The following is a 24,729-nucleotide window of genomic DNA, read 5'->3' on the forward strand; positions in this document are numbered from 1 at the left end:
GATGCCATTTAAAAAACTAATGCATGTCTTGATGAGAAATTACGAGGCCCATAAAATAAAGCAATATTTCTAGAGGAGTGCAGGTATTTATAGGTTCCAAACTATCAAGTTTAATGCTTGAACCTTGTCAAATACCACAGAAAGCTCAGTAATAGCACTGGAAATGCAAAGTGCCATCGCTAACAAAATTCCAGATCCAGAAATATCTCAGTATTAAAAGCCCTGAATAGGTGAAAATTGCTGAATGACTGCAAGGGATTTGTAAAAATGCCAGTGAATTTACATTTAAAAAAAAAAAATCTGAATTTCAGCATTATTTCTTTTGCCTTCTTTATTGTTGCTGCCTTAAAATGTGTGACTCAAGGAGTGAGACTGGCACCATGCAACCACAAACACCCAGAAAACACAAGGAATGGGTCTTCAAAGTACACGATGTCCTTGGAATCTGTGCCCAGATTTCAGCTGAAAACTCCCCAGTCTAAAGAGATAAAGATCTATGGGCTCAATACCCTGACACACCTGCAAGGCAGAGGAGTGAAAAATCTTACCATCGCTGGTCTTAAACTTTGTGTTGAGAATTTCATCCCCTGAGAGTTTTCCTTTCTTCCCAGCAAAAGTAGCTCTTGGACACCCTGACAAACTGAAAAACAAGTAAAAATGGGTTTCATAAATTCTCAGTATTTATAGGTGCTTATGTTTCCAACGTAAGAGCATGTGCCATTTGGTGGAATTCAAGCTGTGAGACAGTTCTTCTAAAAGCTTTTTATGGTACAGAGGAAATTGCTTTATGAATAATGCCACAAAACACCCCACTTATAAAGCAAGAGCAATTTTCTTTAAGCAAAGATTAAAAACACATCGTTTCCTAAAAGAGGAGGTGTGCCAGGTGAGGAGGGTGAGGTGAGTCTGGCTGTCTTGGGCACCAAATTCCTATTTGTGGTGCTCAAATTCTATTCCAGCATGCATATCAAGATTTAAATTAGAGGCTAGGAAGAAATTCTTCCCTGTGAAGGTGGTGAGGCCAGAGTTGCCCAGAGAAGCTGTGGCTGCCCCTTTGCTGGAAGTGTCCAATGCCAGGTTGGATGGGGCTCAGAGCACCTTGGGATAGTGGAAGGTGTTCCTGCCCATGGCAGGGGGGTGGAATGAGATGATTTTTAAGGTCTCTTAAAACTCAAACCTTTCTGGGATTCTGTGAATATTAAAACAAAACCACATATTTCCTCCGTTCAGTAAACTCCAACCTGACTGAACTCAGCATCAAGAGCACCAGTTCTTGAGCCTCACATGAGGAGCTGAATGCTGCTCAAGCAGCATCTTGGGGCAGGTAGGTTCATCCACACCAAAATCACCACACTCACACTGCCTTGAACCCCAGCATTTACCTTCTGTGAGTGAGGAAGCTCCCGTTGGCATGGCCAGAACCATCACAGCCTGGGGTGGGGCAGGTGGGCCCTTCGTTCTTCAAGGACTTCCAGGAAAAGGAGGAGCCGTTGAGGGATCCTTCCTTCTGCCTGCGGGCGGCCAGGGGGCAGCCGGAGGCGCTCCGGTGCGACGCGTACTTGCCGCTGATGTGTCCCAGCCCCACGCAGCCCGGAACCGGACACCTGCAAGGGACAGTCCAAAGATCCCTCACCTGCCTCATGACCGTCATCAAGGACAGAGACTGAAATCCCAAAGGATAGAGACTGAAATCCTAAAACCCCAACACAGGAGTTCTGGCTTGGCTGAGGTGGGATGTCTGCCAAGTATTGCTTGCAGGTGTGTTCAGTGGACCGAAAACCTGGCATGCATTCCCATGGGAACCAGTGCAGGAACAATGGGCAGGTCATGGTGGACTGGCTGTGCTTGCTGCTGGACTGGCCTGTCCTGTACCTGTTCCCTCAACGGACCTCGTACTGATCTCCCCACCTTTTGGCCAACTGCCTGTCACTTTGGAAAGTTTATAAAGAGACTCCCCAGGTTAACCAAAACTGGGGATCTCCCCACGGAAGAAGACGGATCCATTGGCAGATAGCCACGAGGACTTCATCTTATCTGTTGGTAGCTATTCCCCTCTCTTTCTCTCTCTCTATTTTCTCTCCCTCTCTCTCTCTATTCTCTCTGTTCTCTCTATTCTCTCTCTCTCTCTTTTGTTACCCCTGCCCTTAGAAGGGTAACAAGGTGCGACGTGGGTGTGGACCCTCACAGAGGACAGCAGGCAGCAGCAGGGTCAAACATGGAAGGCTCTTTTCTTATCTGACTCCAATAGCTTATATACATTTTGTACAGAGGGCCCAGATTGGCCCAAGGAGGTCACAGCCTCCTGACTCCATTGGTCACTATGACCATCAGTCAAATTCTCTCTCAGAGAACAACTATGCAAAACATACTGATAAATTCTAAGAATACAATATTGTTTACATGAAGCAGCGTGAGAATGGTGCTGCAAAGACTCAAACACTCGAAAGCAAGAAAGTCAGGGGGCGACACTCTTTCTCCTCTATCACATTACCATGCTGTGGGCACTCAATAAAGGCGCATTGTTTTGATTAAAACTGTAATTTTCTTGTGTCCTTTGCACTCTGAGATCAATAAACGAACCATCACGACCCCCGCTCGTATTAGCAGATCGTGACAACGCCTGCCCTTGGGGAACCACCCAGAGTTACAGCACAGCAATCCAGAGGGAGGAATAGAGAGAAGGAATAAAGGCATGAGGGAATTATTGATGAGCAGGGATGAGGAAGCCTGGGAAAGGATTTGCATTTGGGTCTCGTCTGGAGTTTACGGGGAGATACTTGGTTGATGGAAATAGCAGATGGGAAATTAAGAGTTGTGACTGCTCCTTCAAAAGAGCCAAAGAGAGTCAAGGAGAATTCTGTGGGAGGGAAATCTGTGAAGGTCACATCACAAGCAGCAAAAGTAGGTCCTGGTGGTGTCAGAAACCAGATATTTGGGGCCTCACTGGGGACAGATTGGGTAGGTTGGGCTGCCTGACATGGGATCCTGATGTGCCCCAAGGCTGACACTCACACTGAACCATTACACACATACTGCTGGCTCTGCCCTGTGTCACTGCTGATGAACCCAGGCTCATCTCTTATCACCCTGCACCAGCACAGCCAACACAGTACAGGAGCACTGTCTGTGCCCTCGGGGACACAGACCTCCCCAGGAGCCAGTCCTTGAGCCAGGAGCTGTTCAGGCTATGCACAAAGACCTGCAGCCCTGTTCCTGCCAGGAGGCCATCCGAGGGGTTTCTGAGCCTGCACCTTGTCAGACAGGACCAATCACTGGGCCATCACTCCCCCTGCAGCCATGGCATGGCCTTGCTTGCCTCCTCCTCCTCCTCCTGGTTCACATCCTGCCTCTCTGGGGAGATCAACCCACGCTCTCAAGGGGATAAAGTGGGAATTATCATCAAGGCAGCACACGAGCCCTGCCCTTACCAGACCTCAGCCTCTTTATGGCCAGTTGAAATACACAGGAGCTGTGAGGAGCCTTGTGGAAGCACCAACAGAACTTGTGCAGCTGCCAAGCATGAGTGGCTCTCTAAAAGGCACCTCTTTCCTCCCTCCTCACCTAATGGCATTCTCCCTAAATCCAGCCATCCTACAAGCCCACTGTATCCGTCAGGGTTTCTGCTGTGGTTTGCCTTTGTTTCAAAAATGCTTGTCAATTATAAATACAGTTAAAAGTTTATTACTCAAGGGAGGTTGCTCAAAAATAGGGGAGGTGGAAGGAGGAAAGAAATGACAAAAATAACCCCCATGTCCTCAGTTTGGAAGCAATTAGGGACTTTGAGGCTCTCCAGCAAAAGCATTTGTGGAGCTGCTCCTGAAAATCGCAAGCTGCGTTTCACCGCAGAAATTATTGCCCTGATTGTTTACATTCCACACAAAAGGGAGATGACAGCAAAAGGAGAAGGGGGGGCTACACCCAGCCTTTTCCCAAGATAATTTGAAAAATGCTGATCTCGATTTTAATCAGCTGCAAATGCAGCACAATTCACTTATAATATCCCTGCCAGCAGGATCCTCAGTAAATTCATAACATCATTGCTTTTATATGATCACGAGCAAATTACTGAATCCTCAGGAGGAAAAGGAGAAGGGGGAGAGGGGGGGAAGAGCAAGAGAGAGAGACAAACCCCAGCATTTCATATGCAGCCGTTACAGCCCAACCATTACATATTTTACACCGTTAATTTAACTTTTATTACATTTTCATTGTTAAAAAATAAACCAGAGCCTTATTGCACAAAACAGCTGTCTTGGACATATTTTAATTTTTTTTTTTTACATTATTATTATTTAATGGGAGCACCAGTAGTGTTTGATCAATTAGACACCTGTGGATGCTTCCTCTCTGTGGGCTGGGCTGAAGGTTGAGGTGATCTGTTCAATCACGTCTGCAGCAAATTACTTGAAGGATGAACAGCACAAACAACAGGGACTAAATGACTTTCTCCTCCGTGACGATGTGCAAAACTCGGCCGGGTTCCAAGAGGAGCTCGGTGCAGACAGAGGAAGGATTTAGAGCCAAAGCTGCTTAACATAAACCCACCCCAGGCACACCTTGCTGTGGGTGGTGGGACAAACACTTCCACACCAGCCAGGGATTGTGGGGCCACATTGTTTTGCACATGTCAGAGGAGCTTCTGTCCCTCCTGGGTGTACTGGGAGAGAGAGGGGTTTGCTGTCTGGGCCATGGGATGTTAGGGAATGCCTTCACCTCCTGCTGCTGCAGAGCCCTCACAGCCCATCCCACATTTCCTGCACCCATGCCCATGGTTCCACCAAGACCTGTCTGGGGGTGAATGGCACCAGCTTTCTAGGAGTCAGAAAATCCAGCTTTGGTGGTGCTCCAACTCCATTTGGAGCCTGGAACCTAGAGAATATATGGATGCCCCACCCCTGGAAATGTCCAAGGCCAGACTGGGTGGATCTTTGAGAAATCTGGTCTAGTGGAAGGTGTCCCACCCCATGGCAGAGAGTTGGAATGAGGTGAGATTTAAGATCCCTTCCAATCCAAACAATTACATGATTTCTTGCAACTTTATCTCCCCAGTGTTTGCATCTTTAGGGCAGATTAGGAGAAACTCAGCCTCTGGTGAGAATGCTGGTGGGGACCCTCATTCTGCTGTGGGTGTCCTGCCAGCCCCAAGTTCCCCATAACAAACCAGCCACATTAAAACTCCTTTCTCCTTGCACTGGGAAGTTGTATTTGTGCAGAGAAACGACACGGGGAAACTGCTTGGCACATCCCTGCCCTGTCCTGCCCTGAACGGGGAAAGCACAAATGAACAAAACCACAGCTTCCCCAGCCCCACAGGGCACATGTCCCTGGGGAAACCACAGAGAGAGGGGTGACCTCCCAACTGGGGGCTCCAGCCATGGTGAGAGCAAAGGTACAAAAGCCAGCAGTTGTACATCTCCAATCTGCTGCCTGCCCTTTCCTCCCCTGTGCCACTGGTTAATGGCACAGCATTGCAACACCACCAGCAATTCAGTGTATTTGAGCCAAAAGAGGCTTTTTTCCTGCAGATTCTTGAGTAGGTTGCTTAATTTTTAATAAACTCTGCTAACTCCTGCTAATTATCACACGGCTCATTTAACTGGGAGGCTTTCCTTCCTGCAGACTGAGGAGGAAGAACAGAGCAGATGGCTCAAATATCATCTTTTTCTGAAAGGTCCTTCCCCCCCAGCAGGCACATCCCAGCTTCCCACAGCCCCCACAGGGTTCTTCCACCCCTGATGGGTCCTGCTTTGGCTCAGCCTCTGCTCCAGGCCAAAACCTGGGCACATGGAGATATCCACCTCTGCTTCTCTGTGAGAGCAAGAACTGCCCTGGGAGTAAAATATTTTTTAAAAAAATCCATTTGGAGACAGTTTGCTGAGCCAAAGGGGTTTGGACAGATACGCCAGAGCTCATGGACAATGATAAACTCTTGGAAGCTGTTGATAATTTCTTCCATGTTTCTTTTTGCCCCCTTCCACCTGCACTTGCTGGATGAGTGTACAGGCTTCAGACAGGCTGGAGATGCTCTGAGGTACCAAAAAAAAAAAAAAAAAAAAAAAAAAGGTCCTGGAGTGAGTGCTGCCTTTCATGTCCTGTAGCTGTGTTAGGAGATACAGATGCCAGACCCCACATGCTGAGCCTGTGATGCTCAGACTTGCCAAAAGTCAGGACAAATGGATTTCACAGCTCATGAAAACTCCTGAGGTGGACTAAGCAATTTCAAATCTCTATTCCCCACAGGAATAAACCCCCTAGGATGTTTTGAAAACTTCAGAGGCAGCAGAGAGAGGGGTTTATTCAGTTCACTTCAAATATTCTGCCCTGGAAAATACTCCACAAAGCACAGTTTATTCAGGGTTACCAGATCCTGACCCAAATCAGTGCTGGGTAGTTTCCACCTCTGCTGTGCTCCTGGCAGTTAAGCCAGTCCATCAGCTCTTGCCTGCCCATTGCTTCCCAAAAACCTGCAATGTTTGGCTCGACTGTGGGGTTTTGCCCTCATTTCCAACACTGGTGTGGTTTTCCAGGAATTATATAAGGTACAGGTAGCAGAGAAATTGTTTGTGCCCCACCAACCTACCTTTCACACCTGCAAGAAAACCACACCATTGCCTCCCCACCACCCCATTTTCCCAGCAAATATCAAAATTGCAACACCAAAACACAGCAAAGGGCTCTGGTAGAGGATGCTCAAAGCAGTGTGAGCAAGGGGGGATGTGGGGTGGGGGCTGTGACAAGCTCTGCTCAGGAGTTATTTCCACACTTACTTCATCAGCTCTGGGTCTTCTTTATCATCCTTTGTCGGGGTGATCTTGATCCCACTTTTCTTGGCACGAGGGCAGCCTGACAGACTGTGGTTAAAAAGAGAAGAAAGGCCTGTCTCACTGGCAGAATCTCTGCATTTGCTATTCCCCCGCTTCAGTCATCTTTCCCTTGAATTTGGCACAGTGTTTTTGATCTCTCTCGTTTTGCAGCTTCACATCACGAGGAGAAGTCAGAAGGAAAAAAAATAGCAAAAAATTGAGGGAGATGGACAGTAATTAATGGTGTCTAGATAAGAAGATATCTGCTAACAGCCTGCAATGTTTAATGGAATTGTTGAAACAGAAGGCTTAGATCTAAGCTATTAATGTTCTAAAGTGATAATAGAAGTCATAAATAGGTAGCAATATTAACAGGAACATTGCATCAGCTAAAATCTGACCCTTTGTCTTTTATTCTGTTGAAAGGAGCTTCTAATCAGATGCTGGAAACATCAGAAAAAAAAAAGAAGTCAGATTAAAGAGATGAAAATAGGCTTCAGTTGTCAGTAACATTAATGTTTTATTCAGAACTTTACAACTCTGCCCACTGCAGGGTAAAAAAAAAAAAAAAAAAAAAAAAAAAAAAAAAAAAGCAACGCAGAAAAAGGCTAGAGAGAAAATAATTTAAGGAAGATCTTACCTTCTATGCGATGCATAATTTCCTGTTATGTGACCAGAGCCATCACAACCAGGAGTAGGGCACCTGCAGAGGCAAGGGAGGCTCAGATTAGCCTGAGGACATGAGAGGGGATCCACACTCTGACAGCTCTCCTCAAAGAGAAATCTGGGCTCTGTCAACACAGGAGCAGGTTTATCCTTCCTGCCCCTTCCCCCTCGGTAAGGACAGGATTTGGTCTGTGACATCCGTGGTACTGAAGTCAATGCAGCCCTACATAATGGGACATTGTGTCACGAAAGAACGACGCTCACCCGTCAGGTTGAGAGCGAGAAAAGAAGGGCCATTATTTTGGGAAACTCAACTTATATAGTTTTTGGGATTTGGTCAAGGATTGGGGGATGAGAGGAACACCCCTCTGACCTCAGTGGTCAAACCAGCAGTCCATCACAGAGAGAAATGCCAAAACAATCTACTTTGTTTATGTAAATGCATGAGAACTTCAATACAAGAATGTAAAAAATCAGAAGGCTGAAAATCAGGGCGACAACATTGGAGAGGAACATCTGTGCCATGTTGGGGGCTGCCCTCCCATGAGGGGACACAGGCTGGGACCTCATGAAGGGCACAGCTCAGGAGCTGATAAAGAGCTAAAATACCCCTCCAGGACAGTGTTTGTCATCTTGACAAACGGCAGCATAAGGAGATGCCAGGGGCCATCCAGGGCCAGCAGGATGGACCCAAGCAGAGACAAGAAACCAGAAAAAGAGCTGACAGCTCTGGACAGCAGGGCCAGCACGGCCACCACCAACAGAAGGTTTTAGCTCAGGTCTGGGTGACATGGGGACCATAATCTCAGTGAGGGCAAACAGGCAGCCCATGGCAGGAGTGTCCCTAGAGCGCAAAACTGGCCAACATTCTGATGGAAAACGATGAAGAAACAGGAGGAAAAATGTTGGGTTAGCCCTGGGTCCCCTCCTTCCACAACACCATGGGCAGGGGACAGGGTGACAGCAGGGAGACAGCCTGTGAGGGGCTGGGGATCAGCAGTTTTTGGTCCCCAGCTCAGTCCCCAGCAGCTCCGTTACCAAGCGCCCTTTGAAGGCGCATCCTGAGCTCCCAGGTGAGCATCCAGCAAAGGCTCGGGCTCGCTCCTGTGCTCGCCCAAACCTGCACAAAGGCTGGCGGGGGCTGCCAGCCCACCCAGCGGCACGGAGATAATGGCCCCAGTAAAGCAGCACATCATTAAGGGCTCAGAGCGAGAGCGGCAAGGGGATGTAAAGTACCGCAGCACAAAGATCCGCTCCCGGTGCTGTAGGTGACGCGGCGGACATAAAAGTTGTCATGGGGACAAGGAAGAGAAGCGAGGAGTGTGTGCAGAGGATGTGCACGCCAGCCTGCCAATTAGCCAGGGCTCTTTGAGTCAAGTGATTAGGGCCGGGGAAGAGGGTGTGGGGAGGAAACCCGCAAGGCCAGGGGGAGATGCTCAGTTCTCCTTCTGGGCACATCCATGAGCTTGCAGAGCGCCCCTTCTTCTCCAGGGAGGGGTTTTGAGTGTCCCCACTTTCCCTATCCCTGTTTTTAAAGCCACCGGTGCCCGGTTTGGGTGACTGGGTGGTCCCTGCAGCAGGGCAGGGGTTGGGGTCTCCAGGACATGCCAGGGAAATGAGGGGACATGGGCAGCCCCTGGGGTCAGGGCCCTTGGGAAAGGCCAGATGCTTTCCCTAAGGTTGGACAGGGCTCTGAGCAGCCTGATGGAGCTGAAGATGTCCCTGCTCACTGCAGCTTTGGCCTTTAAGGTCCCTGCCAACCCAAACTACTCTGTGATTCTGCACTGGTGCTCTTCCCCCTGAGAGTCAGTGTAGCAATGGTTTCCACAGGTGACTTTAGTTTGGCAGCTTGGAAAACAACCTTTTTTAAAAAGTCTTCTCTTTTTGTTCAGAAAATATCAAAATTCTCCCCTGCAGCAGCTCAGAGGGAAACTTTGGCATTTGCAGATCACTGAATAATCTCCATTGGCAAAAAAAATTGGCACCTCACCTCGAGTAGGAGAACAGGGGCATGTTCTGGTCCTAGAGGGGCAACAGGGAGGCTCAGAGCCAGGAAAACATCAGTGCACACAGGTCTGGTGCAGTAAGAGCAGGACACATCCTGCAGGACCTCAATGGGAGGTTCAAATTCTTCAACTCATTTAGAAATTACAGGGTTGGGAGATGGCTGTGATATTTCCCAGCTCGACACAGTTACAGTAGAAAGCAAAACTATTTCTCTGTTGTTCTAGCTTCAGGGTGGGAGGATATTATGAAAACACTAACACCAAACTCTTTCTTCCTTTCAGGATTTTTAAAGAGGAGAGAGAAGTAATTTGATTTTTATTTTTAATTATCTGGAGACAAATCATACCAACAGAGACCTTTTATTGCATGTTCCAGCCTGGAGCTATTTTTTTTATATCAGGGATATTAACCCCTGAAATAGAATTTATAATAGAAACACTGACATGGTCTTATCTGGAGTTCTGAAAAGCTATGACTGTGCAATCTATAACATCTCACAATCCCTTCCTCCTTCCTCTGCTCCCATCCTCACCAGGACATAGGAAAAAAAAAAGTGGCATTTGAGGAAATAATATTAACAAGATTTTTGGGGGCCAAAATTCCTTTTTTACACAGTATTTTGATAAAAATCCTTATTTACACAGTATTTTTATAAAAAGCATTGAACTGGATGGCAGAGAGAACATGGGATGCTGCACAGCAAGGCTGGACATGATGCTCATGGGATGAGCTTTTTATCTGGCCCTTACTGGGAATGGCCACTGCTCCTGAGAGCTTTTAATACCTTTAACACAAATTGTCTGATCACTTGACTATTCTTTCAAACTGTTGGAGAAACAGCAGTTCAGCAAAGCTCTTTGAAGAGGTCTTTTCAAAACGTGTATGGTCTATAGAGCTTGATTAAGTGTACTTAGCACTAATCACAGCAGTCCTTGCCATCCACCAGCAAATTCTATTAATATCAGCTAATCCTGCCACTTTGTCCACCTCTGTGATAAGGAGCAGGGGGTTAACTAACATTTTCCTGGCACCACACTGGTGGTGGGGCACAGAGAAGTCCAGGAGGTACCATAGGGGGATTTGGGACTTTTCCAATGACTGTAGTGACCACTGGGGCTGCCACTGACTCGCCTGTGGCTCCAGAAACCCCTGATTGCACACAGGGCACAGGACTTTCGGCTTTTTTCATGGTGGCCCTGTGCAATGTGAAGCCCTTCATGAGGCTTTACTCTCAGTGGAGGCTCCTCAGTTGTAGTTATGAATAGCTCAGTGTCTAAATTATCCAAAAACTGGATTCAGCAAAGCTGGGAACTCAGAGGAGACTCAGCCTGCAAGGATAGGCTGGGCCCATGAAAGAGATGATGAAAAAAAAATTCACAATGGGCTTTAGCCCAGAGATGCAGATTGGGTGGAGAGGGTTGAGGGTCTCCCCAGTGTTTCCAACTGAATACAATTTCACCTTTCTTTAGAGAAGGCAACCCAAGAGAGCATTTGGGAAACCCACCTGTGAAAAGTAAGCTCCTACTGAAAAGAAGGAGTTTGGAGAAGACAGCAGCAAAGCTGAATATGGGATTCAGAGGACGATATCTGAATGAAAATGTCAGAACCAGGTTCTTCCCTTCAGAAACATCAATGGGAATGGCGAAGTTTGGATTTCTGTGAGCCCTTGACCACTGGCTGAGGATCTGCCCTCACCAAGCATTTGCTCACTCCCTCTTTCATTCCCTCACAAATCATGGAAATGAAGAGGAACCTCTCTCACTACATCCCAAACAGCCCCTAAAATGTAGTATAAAAATAGCACCCCAGGTTCTCCAAAAGAGTTGGCTTGGCTGTGTGCTGGCAGTGAGCTCCCAGCTGTGTCTCTACCCAAAAATAAATCCAGGCTTTGGATTATTTGAGATGGACACAAATGTTAAATGAAAAGGGTTATGGCCCAAACTAGGCAACAAGAGCTTGGGAAAAGATGCCAAGTGAAAAAGAAAATGACATGTCTACAGTGCCCAGAGGAAACCTGCCAGGTGTCCAGGTTATTTCCAGTCAGTGCCATCAGCCCCCTTCCCAAAATTATCCTTCCTCCATGCCATTGCCTCTTCAATGCAGGAGCTGGAAGCTGGACTCCACCAGAGATCCTCGCAGGCAGGTTTTGATCAGCTCTTTGAAAGGAGAAGGGAGGGGATGAAAAAGCAAAAGCAGAGCAAGAGGTGTTGGGGCAGGAAGGGAGAAGAGAGAAAAAAAGTGTGGAAATAAAGAAAATAAAGGAGTTCCAAGTTGAGCACAAACATACTTGAGGTCAGCAGAGTGGGCAGCCATGAGGTTTCTGAGGCTCTTGTCAGCAAGAGGACAACCAGAAAGGCTGAAAGAGAAGAGATGGAATATCTGGATAAGCAAAAAAAAAAAAAAAAAAAAAAAAAAAAAAAAAAAAAAAAGAAAAAGGAAAAAGAAAAAGGGCTGGGGTGTGGGGAGGGAGAGGGGCAACAGAAGGGGGGAGGAAACAGAACCAAACTATCCACATGGTTACAAACTATACAAAAAAAAAATTGTTTTTAAAGTTCAAACCACGGAAAAACTGTCGACCCACCTGCGGTGAGAGGCATAGTTCCCCGTGATGTGTCCACTGCCATCACAGCCTGGGGTTGGGCAACTGGGCAACAACAACAACAACAAAGAGCGTAAGTATGGGAAAGGAATGGATTCCCCAAGGCCAAGGGTGGGCAGAGCCAGCAGAGCCCCCTCAGGGTCTGTCTCAGTCCAGCCCTGCTGCCAGACCCCAGACACCAGCCCCATCCATCAGATATTGGTGTGTGTTTCTATCTTTGCATGGATATAAATCAGCTTCCCTTTCACCTCCCCTTCCTCCCTTTTTACTTCTAAAAGATCATAAGGATCCTGAAATCACAATTTGAAAAAAAAAATGAGGAAAAAATTGTGTCAAAGGCAAAGAAAGTGTTTTAAACCCTTATTTGCTGGGAGGGCTTGGTGGCAGTGGGGGACTGACAGACCTGCTGGGTGGCACAGCCTGGCAGACGTGGCCACCCCTGGCTGCTGCTGCCAGGTTGGATGATTCCTGCCACACTGGAGCTGTGGCTGCAGGAATCATCTCATTCAGATTTCAGATCTGAATAAGCTGCTTCAGATTTCAGCCTTCTGAAATGATTTTTTTTTTCTTTCTCCCAGTCCTCACAGCTGCAAAGGAAAGCAACTGTTTGCTGCTGAGAGGGAATGACAGCAACCTCTAGATGTGCCTAAGGGTGATGGGAAGATACAGGTGAGGGGCAGCTGCCTGGCAGTGGCACAAGAACTGCACCCACACACAGAGCATGAGGCACAGCAGGCGAGTCTGCTCCTGAGTTAACTACAGGTAATTCATTACAGCCCTTGGGCCAGAGGGGAACAAGGATATTAAATGGAGAGGAAAGTCTCAGGGCTGCCCACGACACCATTTATTTATTCCAGGGCTGTTTCCATTTAGGAAATTTCTCTACCATCACAATAAAATTAAAGCACAGGAGGACTTCAGGGCTCTACCTCAGAAATTGCTGTTCACATCACTGCCGGGTTTTAAAAAACCCTTTAGAGCTTTGTGTAGGGCAGCTGGTCTGAGCTTTGCTCATTTAGGGAAGATGCTGCTGCTGCTCTGCCCCCACAGATCTCCTCTCTGGCTGGCTGCTCCCTCAGCCTCCTGCCTGCAGATAACGAGTGAGTTGGATGTGAGCAGCAGAACAGTGCCCACCACCTCCCTGTGTGATGTGTGGGAGGGTCAGATGCACAGGGAAAAAGCCAGGAACAGCTGGGATCCCTGCAAGGGGAAACCTCCCCATCACAACCTCCAGGCTGATCCCAGTGTGCTGTTAGACCAGAGCCAGGTCCAAGCTGCCGTGTTTGGCTCAAACTCCTAAACATTAACCATTCCTGTGGGAATCAGTGTGGATGCAGAGCCACCCTCCATCCAGTAGGACAGATCTGGCTCTGTGCTCCCACCCACAAGATGGACAGACAGATGTGAGCTGGGTCACATCTCCAATGCAAAATGCAACACAACAGCAATCTTGCTGCAGCCTCAGGTCACATTTTGTGTTCCTGCAGTATCACAATGCTGGGACCCATTGCTCTAAGCCAACAAATCCTGTCTTCTCAATGAGACAGCCTGTGTTCAACACCCCCTTCAAGAAGGTGCTGAGATCCCTTGGGTGGCTCCACAACATCAGCCAGTGCCCCAAAAAGGGAAATTAGGACATTAGGTAGGTGCTATCACTGTGCCAGAAACACTCTTGTAGGAAAATACCAGGAAAAACTGGCCCTGAAAAGAGTTTCCCACAATCCTGTCCACAAATCCCAAGAGCACAAACCTCTCAGGTTCCCTTCATCACTGCAAAGTAATGCAGGAACATATTTTGTCTCATTGATCAGCTGTTGTGGGAGGATGAGTAAGATCAATCACAGTAAGAAAGGGACCTACAGTTCTTATTTTTAAAATGTATTTACTAATTTTGTTTCCAACCATCCTGGCTAAGTACATATTAATAGATTTTGGAGGAAGAGACAAGAAGGCAGGACTTACGTGAGCAGCTCTTTTTTGATGTCCTTGGAGAGGAATTTCAGCTTGAAGTTGGTTAAAGTAACTTCACCTGGGTATTTTCTCTCTTCAAAGTTCTCCTCTGACACTTCTTGCTCATCAGCTTCCGAGGAGGCAAAGGAGTGAGCAGCAGGCTCAGACTGCAAGGAAAGGGGCAGAGTTGTGATGTGGTCATTGCTGCTGGGCTGTGATGGGAAAGGATCCCAAATTCATCACAGCTAAGGGTTAGTGCAGCATCACCAGCACTCCTGAGCCCCCTGCAAGCACCTCACAGCACCTGCCCAGAGATCCAACAGCCTATATTTTCCTGGGTTTTGGGGAGAAATGTGTAAACTACGTCTGTAAAGGGATTTACACGTGGCTTTCCCAAGGTCTTGAAGGGATGAAGATCAGTGTAATCCCCTCACACTCTTCCTCAGCAGCCTCCCCATGGGCAGAGAGGCAGGTGATCCTCTCAGAGCCAGAACCCTCACCCCAGCTGGGGGTCATGGCTGGATTCCCCACCTGCAGGATTAATGTCAGTGCCATGCAGGGCTGTAGCTGCTAATGGCAGGTATAAATCATCCTGAAAAACATCACCAGATGCAGCACTGCTGCAAGGGAGCTGACAGGATTTACAATGAAGAAAACACCGTAGACCCAGGACAAGCAAAGTGGTGGCTTCTTCCTTTGCAAAGGAATCCCAACAGATCCAAGAGCAGTTGCTTCCTGCCTGGTTTTCCCTGGCTGATATCTGATAGCACTGACAAAGCCAGGAATATTTCTTCCCTTGGCTCAAAGGCCAGACTTCTGGGGGAAATAGGACAAATGTGCAGGCAAACATGGTGTTCAGTGTCCCCTGAGTTGTTATTCAAGCATCAGGAGCCACCGCTCACCTCCTCTGGCTCCTCTTCCCGCTGACGGTTTGGTTTCGTGTAGTCGATGGGCCCGTCCCACTCATCCTGGCGGGAGGTCTGGCTGGACTGGGGGGAGGTCATGGTGCTGCTCGTGGCACTGGTGCTGTTTTGGCGCTGGGAAACGTCTGGGGACTTCATGCTGGGGCTACTGCTGCAGCTGCTGCTGCTGGGGAAAGTGCTCTCCCGTTTGCGGTGTTTGTTCATACTCAAGTCCAGAGTCCCATTTTCATCCACCTCGATGTCCATGGACTGAAAGGTTGGAAACAGAACCAATGTTAGCAGCTGTCAGAAAGTCCCTGTGGGGATCTTGCCCCTGTTTGTCTTTTGCAGTGGGCAGGTATTCATGTCCCATCCTCTCCACAGTGAGGTAGGAGGAACTGAATAAAAGGGTTGGTCTTTTCTAAATATTTCAGGAATGTATCATGCAAAGGAACCCCTCTACTACCAGCAGGATGGCATTTTGACTCAGTTCACTGAAGACAGGCATCTAGTGCCACTGAGGACGCCTCATGGCATCCAAAACATTTGCCCCAGATTGGGAGTGCTCCATGTGACTTTGGGAAAACTTGTGTTCCTCTGAAAAACAGCTGGAGATCAGACTGGACACAACTGGGGAACTTCAAGTGGCATCAGATACATATCAGGGAACAATTGAAACCAGGTCTGAGAATCATGGAATTACAGAATTGTTTGGGTTGGAAAAGCCCTCTGAGACTGCCAAGTCCAAACATTCATCCAGCACTGCCAAGCCCACAACTAAACCATGTCCCCAAGTGCCACATCCTCATGTCCTTTAAATCCCTCCAGGGATGGTGATTCTCCCACCACCCTGGACATCCAGTTCCAGGGCTCGACCATCACAAATCATACATGTTTCCTAATATCCAGTCTCAGCCCAAGACTTTGCTTGGGGCTGATGTTCATCTCATGTGGGTGGCACCTCCACATCACTCTAAGAGCCAAGATCCCCTCCTCCAAACCCAAAGTGGGGAGCCAAAAGGTATGACTTTGGATGAGTGACTGCACTCCCTCTATATTTAAAAAAGCAAAATGAAAGGAAGGGTAAACCAAGGTGTTTCTCCCACCCTGAATTTCAAGTTTGGCCCCTGGGCTGTGGCTCCTTGCCATGTTCACCCACCTTGCCAGGGGTCTCTTGCTGCTTGGTGCTGAGATTCTCGGGCATCTCCCAGCAGCGGGTGGAGAGGTTGAGGATGGCGGTGGCCGCCATGTGCGCAGCCTCCGCGTCGTGGGAGTAGTCGAAGCCTGTGGAGGAAGATGAAGTGCTCTTCACGTAACTGCTGGAGGGGCTGTGGCTGGGGGAAGAGGCCTTTGGAAAAGGTTTGGCTGGAATAAAAAGAGAAGGAACAACACAAGGCGAATGTATAAGCGGCGTGAGCAGCAGGGAAAGGTTAAAGTCAGTGTGACACAATTAATGTATGAGCAGTTCCTGGGGTTATTCCCAGTCCAGGGGCTGGTTTGTTGCCTGGGACGTGCAACAGGAGCAGTGCTGGCTGCAGCTTGTGCTTGGTGTGAAAGGTTAATTCATTAACTGACTCCACCATCAATACCCGAAACACAAGTGCTTTTCTTCACTGAGCTGCTCCTCAGTGGAAGCAGTTAAAAGAGAAAGCTTAGAGAAGCTTCCTGGCTCTTCTTTTATTGTTCTCTCTCTGTACATAACTTATCTGCAGGGCTGTCTTACAGGGAGATTTCTAGTAGCATGTTTGAAAACTTTAAATTTATAAAATTGCATTAATAGAAAAAACATGGTCATAAAGTATGAGCTTCCAAGGATGACACTGATGAAATACGGATTTTCTGACAGCTGACATATCATTTAAATATGCCAGAGTAACAGGATTCACTGCACAGCTGCACACAGCCACGCTGCTGCTCTGCTCCTGTATGTCACAGCAGCAGCAAAGCCAGCCTGGAGATACAATTTGTCTTAATACCCCATGAAGTGAAAGTATTTCTCAGGGTGGACACACAATAAAACTTTCCCTAATTATAACTAATAATTCCCTATAAATAAAATTTGAAGCTGATCCCATTTAGGGGCCCTGAGTAGTTTCAGTGGGTGCAAACAGGAGATCATCTGATTTAGAACAGCCATAGGACTGTATTCTGAATCAATTATCAAAATCTTCAAATTCTTAATTCATTCCACCGTGCTCTTTCTGGGGGAAACCATCGCCACCTTAGTGGGAAGCTCACTCAGGGAAGACTCAAAAGCTTTGGCCTGATCATGGCAAAACCAAGCCAACCTCAGTTGATGCAGCCACAGAGCAAAGTGATTTCATTATTCCCATTACAAACTCGTAATATAAGACACTATAAAATACTAATCTTCCCCAGCACTGCTTTCTCCTCGTAGCGTGCGTATATAATGCATATTGACATTAATGGGAGTTATGCACACACATGTGGGGGAATATAAATCCCTCTGGATGAAGATCTCTTTAAAATAAGTTCTCAGTGAAAGGAACAGATTTCCCTGCTATGATTGGCAATCATATTCATCCTGTCGCTTTGATTAACTCATTGGAGGTTTGCCCACATGGTTATTCTTGTATCTGGCTGCTTGTTTTCCTGTCCAGTTTAATCCATGTCTTCGAGGCGGGGTGCAAGGATCCGCCAACCCAACCTGACAATATCCAGGATCGGGAGATGCCAATTTCAATTTCACACCGTAGGCTCAGCGAGGCTTTTCCATTTCATAAGTATTTCTACCACTAATAGACTCGCAATCAGCAAATTAGTGAAATAAGTGATGAGAAAAAATGGAAAGGATTATCCTAGTGGGTCTGCTGGAATTATTTTTGTCAGTACAATTACCCTGAAAATTCTTTGCTAATATTGCAAATAACACAATCTATTCAGCGAGAGAATCACTTGTACTGGGAAACAAATTACTTTTCCATCAGCCCTAACCCAGGATGACAGTGGCAGTTGTGCTCTCTGGCCTCCATCCAATTTCATTGTCTGATCCTGTACAGATTTAGTACTGTAATAAAGGGTGCTCCCATTGTAGTGCAACAACCAGGATGCTTTCAAGTACGAGCATTTTTTAGAGAGCAGCTGCATCAGGATTAAACAGGATTGTGGAAGTGGGATTAGCCAGACAGAAAGCCCTTTTGAGGCTGCTGACTTCTACAAACTGCCCTCCTAAATATATATTTTTTGCCCCTCAAGAAAATGTCTTGAGGTGCACAGTTGGTATCAAATAACACATTTGCAAGGGCTGTGTCCCCATGCAGTGTCCCTCTTGCCCTTGGCAGCCTGGCCCCTCAGGGTTTATTCAGCCATTTCATTTTCACCCAGAGTTATAACCAGTGCAAGGTCCTCAGAGCAGAGCAGGAGTGGGTGGCTACAATAGGAAAGAGCTGGAAGATAGAGATGTGTGATCGATAGGTAGAGCTGGAGAGCAGAGCATGGCAGGGAAGACAAATGGGGGGAATGGGTCATATATAAGATTGAAGAGAAGAAAACTGTAATCCATTTAGCTAGATGAGGAAAGCCAGATCAATAGATATGAGCTGCAAAGCAATGGGGACCAACTGAGGACAACTGTGTAACTTATCCCACCTAGAGACATCACTCAGGTTAATGTTCCCATCACAGTTCTTCCCAAAGCCAAAGCCAGAGACACTCTTTTCCAAGCAAAGCTTTCCCAGCAGCCATGGACTCTTCTCACCATCAACAGTGCCCACCTTGGGACCCACCTCATCCTCCCCATCCCAAGAGGGTCCGGCAGCTCAGCCCAAAAAGTCTCCCATCACCCCAAAACCATGACCCCAAGAGCTTTGCAACATGCTGAGAAAGGCAGAAAATGCAAAAACCGAGTCCATCCCTGCTCCCAACTTACATTTAAAGGCTTTAGGTGAGGTTTCGCTAGTCTGAATCTTTGGGGCAAGCATGCGTTTGCCAAAAACCTGAGCATCAAAACTTGCATAATCGAAGGTGACCTTGGAGTACTTCTCCAGCTCCTTGGCCAAGTTGGCCCGCGGCGTTGCTGGGACCATGTTGGGCCGGTAGCTTCCATACTGAGGGATCTCCAGTTGCTTCACAAAGCACATAGGCCTGAGGATGAAACAATGAACAGCAATTATTTCTCTTTTCCTTCACAAGGTGACAGTTGAGAGGGGACCAGACACAGTGGGGGCACAGCTCCACCTTGCTCCTAAAGGTTACTGGGGACAAGGAGGCAGGGACAGCCCTTTTGCTCTCCCTCAGCAAGTCTGCATCTGATTTGTATCTCTCAGACTCCAGTTTTATTTTTCTATCCTTTTTTACGTTCTTGGTTTTTTCCTCTTTTTAAGCAGAACACCAAAGTTTCATCCAGCACAATGTTCTTGCAGGCTGTCATGGTGTGGCAGCATTTTCCAGAAAAGAGCAAACTTGGGCAATAACTCCCTCATGGCACAGGGTGGCACACAAAGGAGGACCCCAGCTCAGCTCAGCTCCCTGCTGCAGGTTCATTGCAGAGGCACCAGGGCCTCTCCCCTGCCTTGGCCCCTCCTGGAGACCCGCTGCTGAGGGCTGCCTATCATGAATCAATTTGTCTTGCATATAAATTGTATATAAATGGCCTATTGTTATTCTCCTTCCCGTGACCTCTTTCCACCAGAGAGTCTTCGGAGCGGGAGCTCCTTGGAGCATGGACCGTCCTCGTGATGTGCTCAGAGTGCTCTGCGCGGGCTCCGCTGCAAATAAATAAGTAATCGCCCTAAATGGCCTTTCCAAAGTAGCGAGAGCTGGAGCACCAGGGTGCTCAGCAGTCCTGGGGAGCAGATAAATAAATGAATCAGAGCTCGGTGCCTTTGTGGGAGGGCTGCTCGGGGCTCACTCCACGGTTTTTATCCTGCTCTCGTTGCGAAATAACCAACCATATTCCAATCCATCTGCAGCCTCATGAATCACATCAGCTACGGAAGCCAGCATCTATCAGGGACATTCTTAATGGGAGACAGCCCTTTCTCCCGGGAAGAGAGAGACGGGCAAAGTATCAAAATTAATGTGACTGGTTTGGAAAGGAGCGGCAGGTTCCACTCCTCTGAAACATGCGGGCTAAGGAAGAAAAGCAGGTGGATTTTAATGCACAACTGCCACGGAGTGATTTGTGTGTAGCCTAAACCTCCTCCTCCTCCCCCTCCCCAAGCCCACCCTACTTATAATGCTGATATAATAACCAGCCCTCGCTAGCAGTTTGTGCTGCGGAGCAATCGGCACAAGTGCCTTCTGCTGCACTGCTAAAACCCTTTGGCCTGTAGCCTCAGCATTAATTGATGCTACAGAAGCAATTCATTGTCCTCAATGCTCTCCCTGGGATCATCAATTAAATATCTCCCCACCTTGGCGAGACCTATGATCATAATAACAGGACTCAGCAGTATCAAGATACAGCTGGAGGGAGCCATGGCGGCTGTGCCTGGGAGCGTGGCGGGGAGCAGAGGGCTGGGGCAGTGTGGGGACATGGAGCTGAGCCTTCCTGTCCCCCTTACCTGAGTATCCTGTCAGAATTGGAGCTGGTCTTCGCAGGATCACCAGACTGGGTTTGTTGCTTTTCGTGTGATTTGGCTAATTTTTCAGCAGCAGCAATGGGGCACCCAGATAAACTGTGGGGGTTTTTTTGAAAGAGAAGAAAAAGAGAGAAGGAAATCAAGCATGAGTAACGAGCACAAAACCCTTCCTTTCATGAATCCAGAGCTGCACTGAGCCTGTGAGAAAAGTTTTTGCTTCCTCCACACTGAACAAGTAATAAGACAAATTCACCTGTCACCTCATCAACACAGAATCATGGGATCATGGATTGTAGAATGATTTGGGTTGGAAAGGACCTTAAAGCTCAACTCATTCCAACACTCCTGCCATGACCAGGAACACCTTCCACTATGCCAGGTTGCTCCAAGCCCCTTCCACCCCAGCTTTGAACACTTCCAGGGAGGGAGCAATTTCTGCCAGGGCCCCACCGCTCTCACAGAGAAAACTTTTATCCCATCTAACTCTGCCACCTGTCATTTTGAAGCCATTCTCCCACCCTGCCACCCCATGCCTGTGTAAGAAGAAGCCAAAGGCGGTACCTCCTGTGCGTGTTGCGGTTGCTGTTGACGTGACCCTGTCCTGTGCACCCGGGCGTGGGGCACTTCAGCACGTTCTCGTGCATCGCCAGGACTTGGGAGCGAGAAGGGGAAGGGGAGACGGGAAGGGAAAGAAAAACAACTTAATAAAAATCAGAGAGGAAAAGAAGAAAAAAAAAAAAAAAAAAGAGAGAAAATCATCAAGCCTTGTACGCTGGTTTCCTAGAAATCAGGGGATGTGAAATGCTGTAATTAGAGTTTGCTGAGGAAAAAAATAAAAGATTTACAAGGCAGCAGTGCCCAGGTCAGCACTAAATTAGCATCTCTGCACACAGCCTGGGCTTTCTCCTCATTTTCTGATTGCAATCCAGTTTCCCCCATCCAGCCCCTCCTCCCCACCCCTGTTTTGGAACCAGGTCTCCAGTTTCAGGTAGTTCTAAGCGATTGAAGTTGTAGCTCTGCTTTTATCCTTAGGACTAGTCTTTGTTTTTTTAGTTTTTTTCTTTTTTTTTTTTTTAATCTTCAGGATTATTGCTTCCTGCAGTGCTGACCTTAAAAGTAAAAAAAAATAATTTGATCTGCAAGCATTTGTAAACCCCCACAGCTTGTGTTAGTTATTTATTAATATTTTTGCTTGCATTCCAGCCTGTGAAGATAACTGTACTTTCTCCTTGTTTCTTCTGGTTCTGTGTTTATGTCAGGTCTGCAACATTTGAAATTACTGATAAGGAAGGGCTTCTCATTCTTTTGGTCTATTATGCCATTATCATAAACATACAACATTGATTTTTATGTATCTGTACAGGGAAAGCTATTTAGGATGCTGGTAGAGAGGTGGAAATACAATCTCCCTCTGTGCATATGTATGTACGAAAATCTGTTATGAGGATGATAAATATTTTCTGTAGAATAGGTGAATCTTGGTAAAGCACTTTGGGAATTTTGCAGTGATTAGGGCACAGGAGACTCAGCAATCCTGCACATCCTGAATCATTCCTCTTCTTTCCTGCACACAACATATTTGGACAGCAAGGAAGAAAAATATCTCTTTTTTTCTCAACATGATGTCCCAAGCAGGGAGAAATATGTGACTTCCAGTGTAAAGATGGGCACTGCTTACACACCCCTGGAGGTGGGCAGGCGTTTTTAAAGCCCCTCTTTGATTTTCAGAGAAGGGATCTCATTCTCCACAGGATGGTGCTAAAAATCCTTTAAGAAGGACAGGACTTCCAAGTAAATCCCCATCATGTTTCCTGTGATTAGCGATAACACTTCGGTGCATAAAAGCCTCAAGGATCAACTTGGAAAAGCACCTTCCCACCCCAAAAACTCCTGTTATACTCCAAAGAATGGCATCAGTCTTTTTCGAGGGACTCTGTCATAAAATCCAAATCATTTGAGAAATTCCCCCAAGAAAATTAGGCTGCAGGCTAATTGAAGCAGGTGTTGGTAGCCCAGCATGTACTCACTCTCAGGGGGGATCCTGTCTTTGTGCGGACAACCGGAGAGGCTGCGGTGGTGAGGGTAAAGCCCTGTGACGTGCCCAGTCCCATCACAGCCAGGAGTGGGACATTTGATTTCTCGCTTCTCGGGTCTTGCAGGATCTAAGGATTGTGGGGAAAGGGCAGAGAGGGAAGCAGGTTAGTGCATTTGGAGGGGAAGAAGTGGAAAGTAATGCTGAGAATGCTTTTCTCTGCCTTTCCAGTCAAACAGAGGGAAACCTCTGGGTTTGGAGGGGTTTTTTTACTGGAGTTGGAAGTGTAACACTTGAAGTTTCAAATATTGAAATCAGCAAAGTGATTTGAAGAACTAACACAGCTCAGAGCATGGGGCCACTCACAGTGACTGAGCAGGCAGCCTGGCTCAGAGCCAGGGGATGCTGAAGGCCCTGCCCTCGTGTTTCTGTGGCCACACTCCTACCACTACTTTAAACTCACTTGGATTTTAAACCAGCCCTTCTGCTCAGGCTAAAATTTTCAAGGTTAACTGATAATTTAGCCAAGCAATTCCTCTGCTCAGAGGGAGGAACCCTCGTGACCATATAGAGGACACCATCATTTTATGCATGCACTGTTGACCTCAAGGATGTCCCAATTCCTTTGGGCATTGAGGATTTGTGGTTGAATTCTCCCTGTGGGCTGTGAACTCCACCTAAATCAGCCTAATAGTCCATGCTGAGCAGACAAGTTCAGCTCCTCCACCAGGGGTGGGAAAGAGGGAGATACACAAAGGTTTGTCCCATACCTTTGCCATAGTAGCTCTTCCGGATGCTGTCCAGCGGTTTGTTCTGTTTGTCCTCCACCTGGAAGTGCTTCACGTGCTCTCCTGGCAGGCGGCTGGGCTCCCGCACAATTTTCACCTGCTCAGCCTTCAGGGCAATGGCTTGTTCCAGCAGCCCCAGGTTCCCCCTGGTCATCATGTCGTACATCTCCGACTCATCAGTCACGGCTGATTTCTGGGAGCGGGCATCGTCGTCCTTGTCGTCGTCCGACCGGACCTCCACGATGACCGAGTACTCGGGCTTGGGGCTGAACTGCCCTTCACAGTGGTTTTTTTGGGGGTCCTGAGAAGTGTGAGGAGCTTCCTCGCAGATCACTTCAGGAGCCATCTCCTCCTCCTCTTCCTCCTCCTCTTCTTCCTCATCCTCCTCCTCATCATCATCTTCTTCCTCCTCTTCCTCCTCCTCATCATCCTCTTCATCATCATCCTCCTCATCCTCTTCTGCTTCAGCCTTTCCCAGTTTGCAGGACTCCTCTCCGTTGGTGTCGTCCCTCGGCTCCGGACACAACTCGCTGCTGCGCTCGCTGGTGACCTCGATGACCTCCTCGGCGTCCTCCGTTTGGATGATGATCTCCTTGTCACACTCCTCCTCCACCAGCTCCTCTCCTGCATCCTCATGGACCAAATGCACGACGTTGGATGCCGGCTTGGAGCCCTGCAGCTCAGCTTCAGGCAGCTGCCCTTCGATGGCGAGCGTTTCCTCTGCTATTTGGCCAAGGTTTAGGAGAGAGTTGGCGATTATTTCCTGGTAGCTGCTGTAGTTGGCCTTGCTGGGCCCAGATGTACTCGTTGCTGTGTTTTGTCCATAGTGGGTTGATTTTGCTGGGCTTCTTTCTGAAGGGGGGGAAGGAAGGAATGGAAAGAAGAAGGGGAAAAGAAAGAAAAGATGGAATAGAACAAAAAAAGAAAAGTGAGGAAATGAGAAAAGGAGGAAAAGGAGAAAGGAGTAAAAGAGAAGTGGAGGGGGAAGAGAAAAGAAGAGGGAATAAAAAATGAGGCAAAGAAAGTAATTAGATAAACTCATAAAATACAACTTTGTTTTACTTAATTAAAACCAGAGCCTGGCAGTTCCACCCCTGAAGCAGCCTAATTTACTGAGTTTGAGGATGGCAGGTAGGAAGAGGATTTCCACATGGGACTCAGATGCACCATCTTCCCACCACCACCCCTGCTGTCAGTGCTCTCCAGGCCAGGGCTCCAAACCAGTGAGCAAGGCAGTGTCAGAACCCCAGCTGGAAATCCATGCTCTTTCCCATGTCCTTATCCTGACTTTCCTCTGCTCTTGGATAGTGGCCACATCTGTCAAGGGAGGAGAGTCCTGCTGAGCCCCTCATGGCACCTGTGTGGGACCCTGGCTGCCTTCCCTACCACACAGCAAGCTCCTCTGTGCTTTCCATGGGTCTTGCCTTAGGGAGCATCCC

General features: G+C 47.7%; 1 protein-coding gene across 1 annotated transcript in view; it reads right to left on the reverse strand.

Annotated features, from left to right (window-relative positions):
* Positions 1–24,729, reverse strand: part of MYT1 (myelin transcription factor 1) — a 59,256-nt gene that overhangs the window by 2,702 nt on the left and 31,825 nt on the right. The window contains exons 7-20 of the mRNA XM_083872943.1: positions 23,273–24,142; positions 22,498–22,632; positions 21,032–21,122; positions 20,453–20,566; positions 18,817–19,031; positions 16,087–16,292; positions 14,928–15,197; positions 14,038–14,192; positions 12,058–12,120; positions 11,764–11,832; positions 7,444–7,506; positions 6,768–6,851; positions 1,383–1,604; positions 549–640 (exon numbers count right to left, since the gene is read on the reverse strand). Of these exons, the coding sequence (XP_083729069.1) occupies positions 549–640; positions 1,383–1,604; positions 6,768–6,851; positions 7,444–7,506; positions 11,764–11,832; positions 12,058–12,120; positions 14,038–14,192; positions 14,928–15,197; positions 16,087–16,292; positions 18,817–19,031; positions 20,453–20,566; positions 21,032–21,122; positions 22,498–22,632; positions 23,273–24,142 (2,649 nt within the window). The remainder of the gene's footprint in view (positions 1–548; positions 641–1,382; positions 1,605–6,767; positions 6,852–7,443; positions 7,507–11,763; positions 11,833–12,057; positions 12,121–14,037; positions 14,193–14,927; positions 15,198–16,086; positions 16,293–18,816; positions 19,032–20,452; positions 20,567–21,031; positions 21,123–22,497; positions 22,633–23,272; positions 24,143–24,729) is intronic.

This window comes from Zosterops lateralis (genome assembly GCF_965231275.1).
Source record: "Zosterops lateralis genome assembly, chromosome: 16".
In the NCBI taxonomy this organism is placed as follows: domain Eukaryota; kingdom Metazoa; phylum Chordata; class Aves; order Passeriformes; family Zosteropidae; genus Zosterops; species Zosterops lateralis.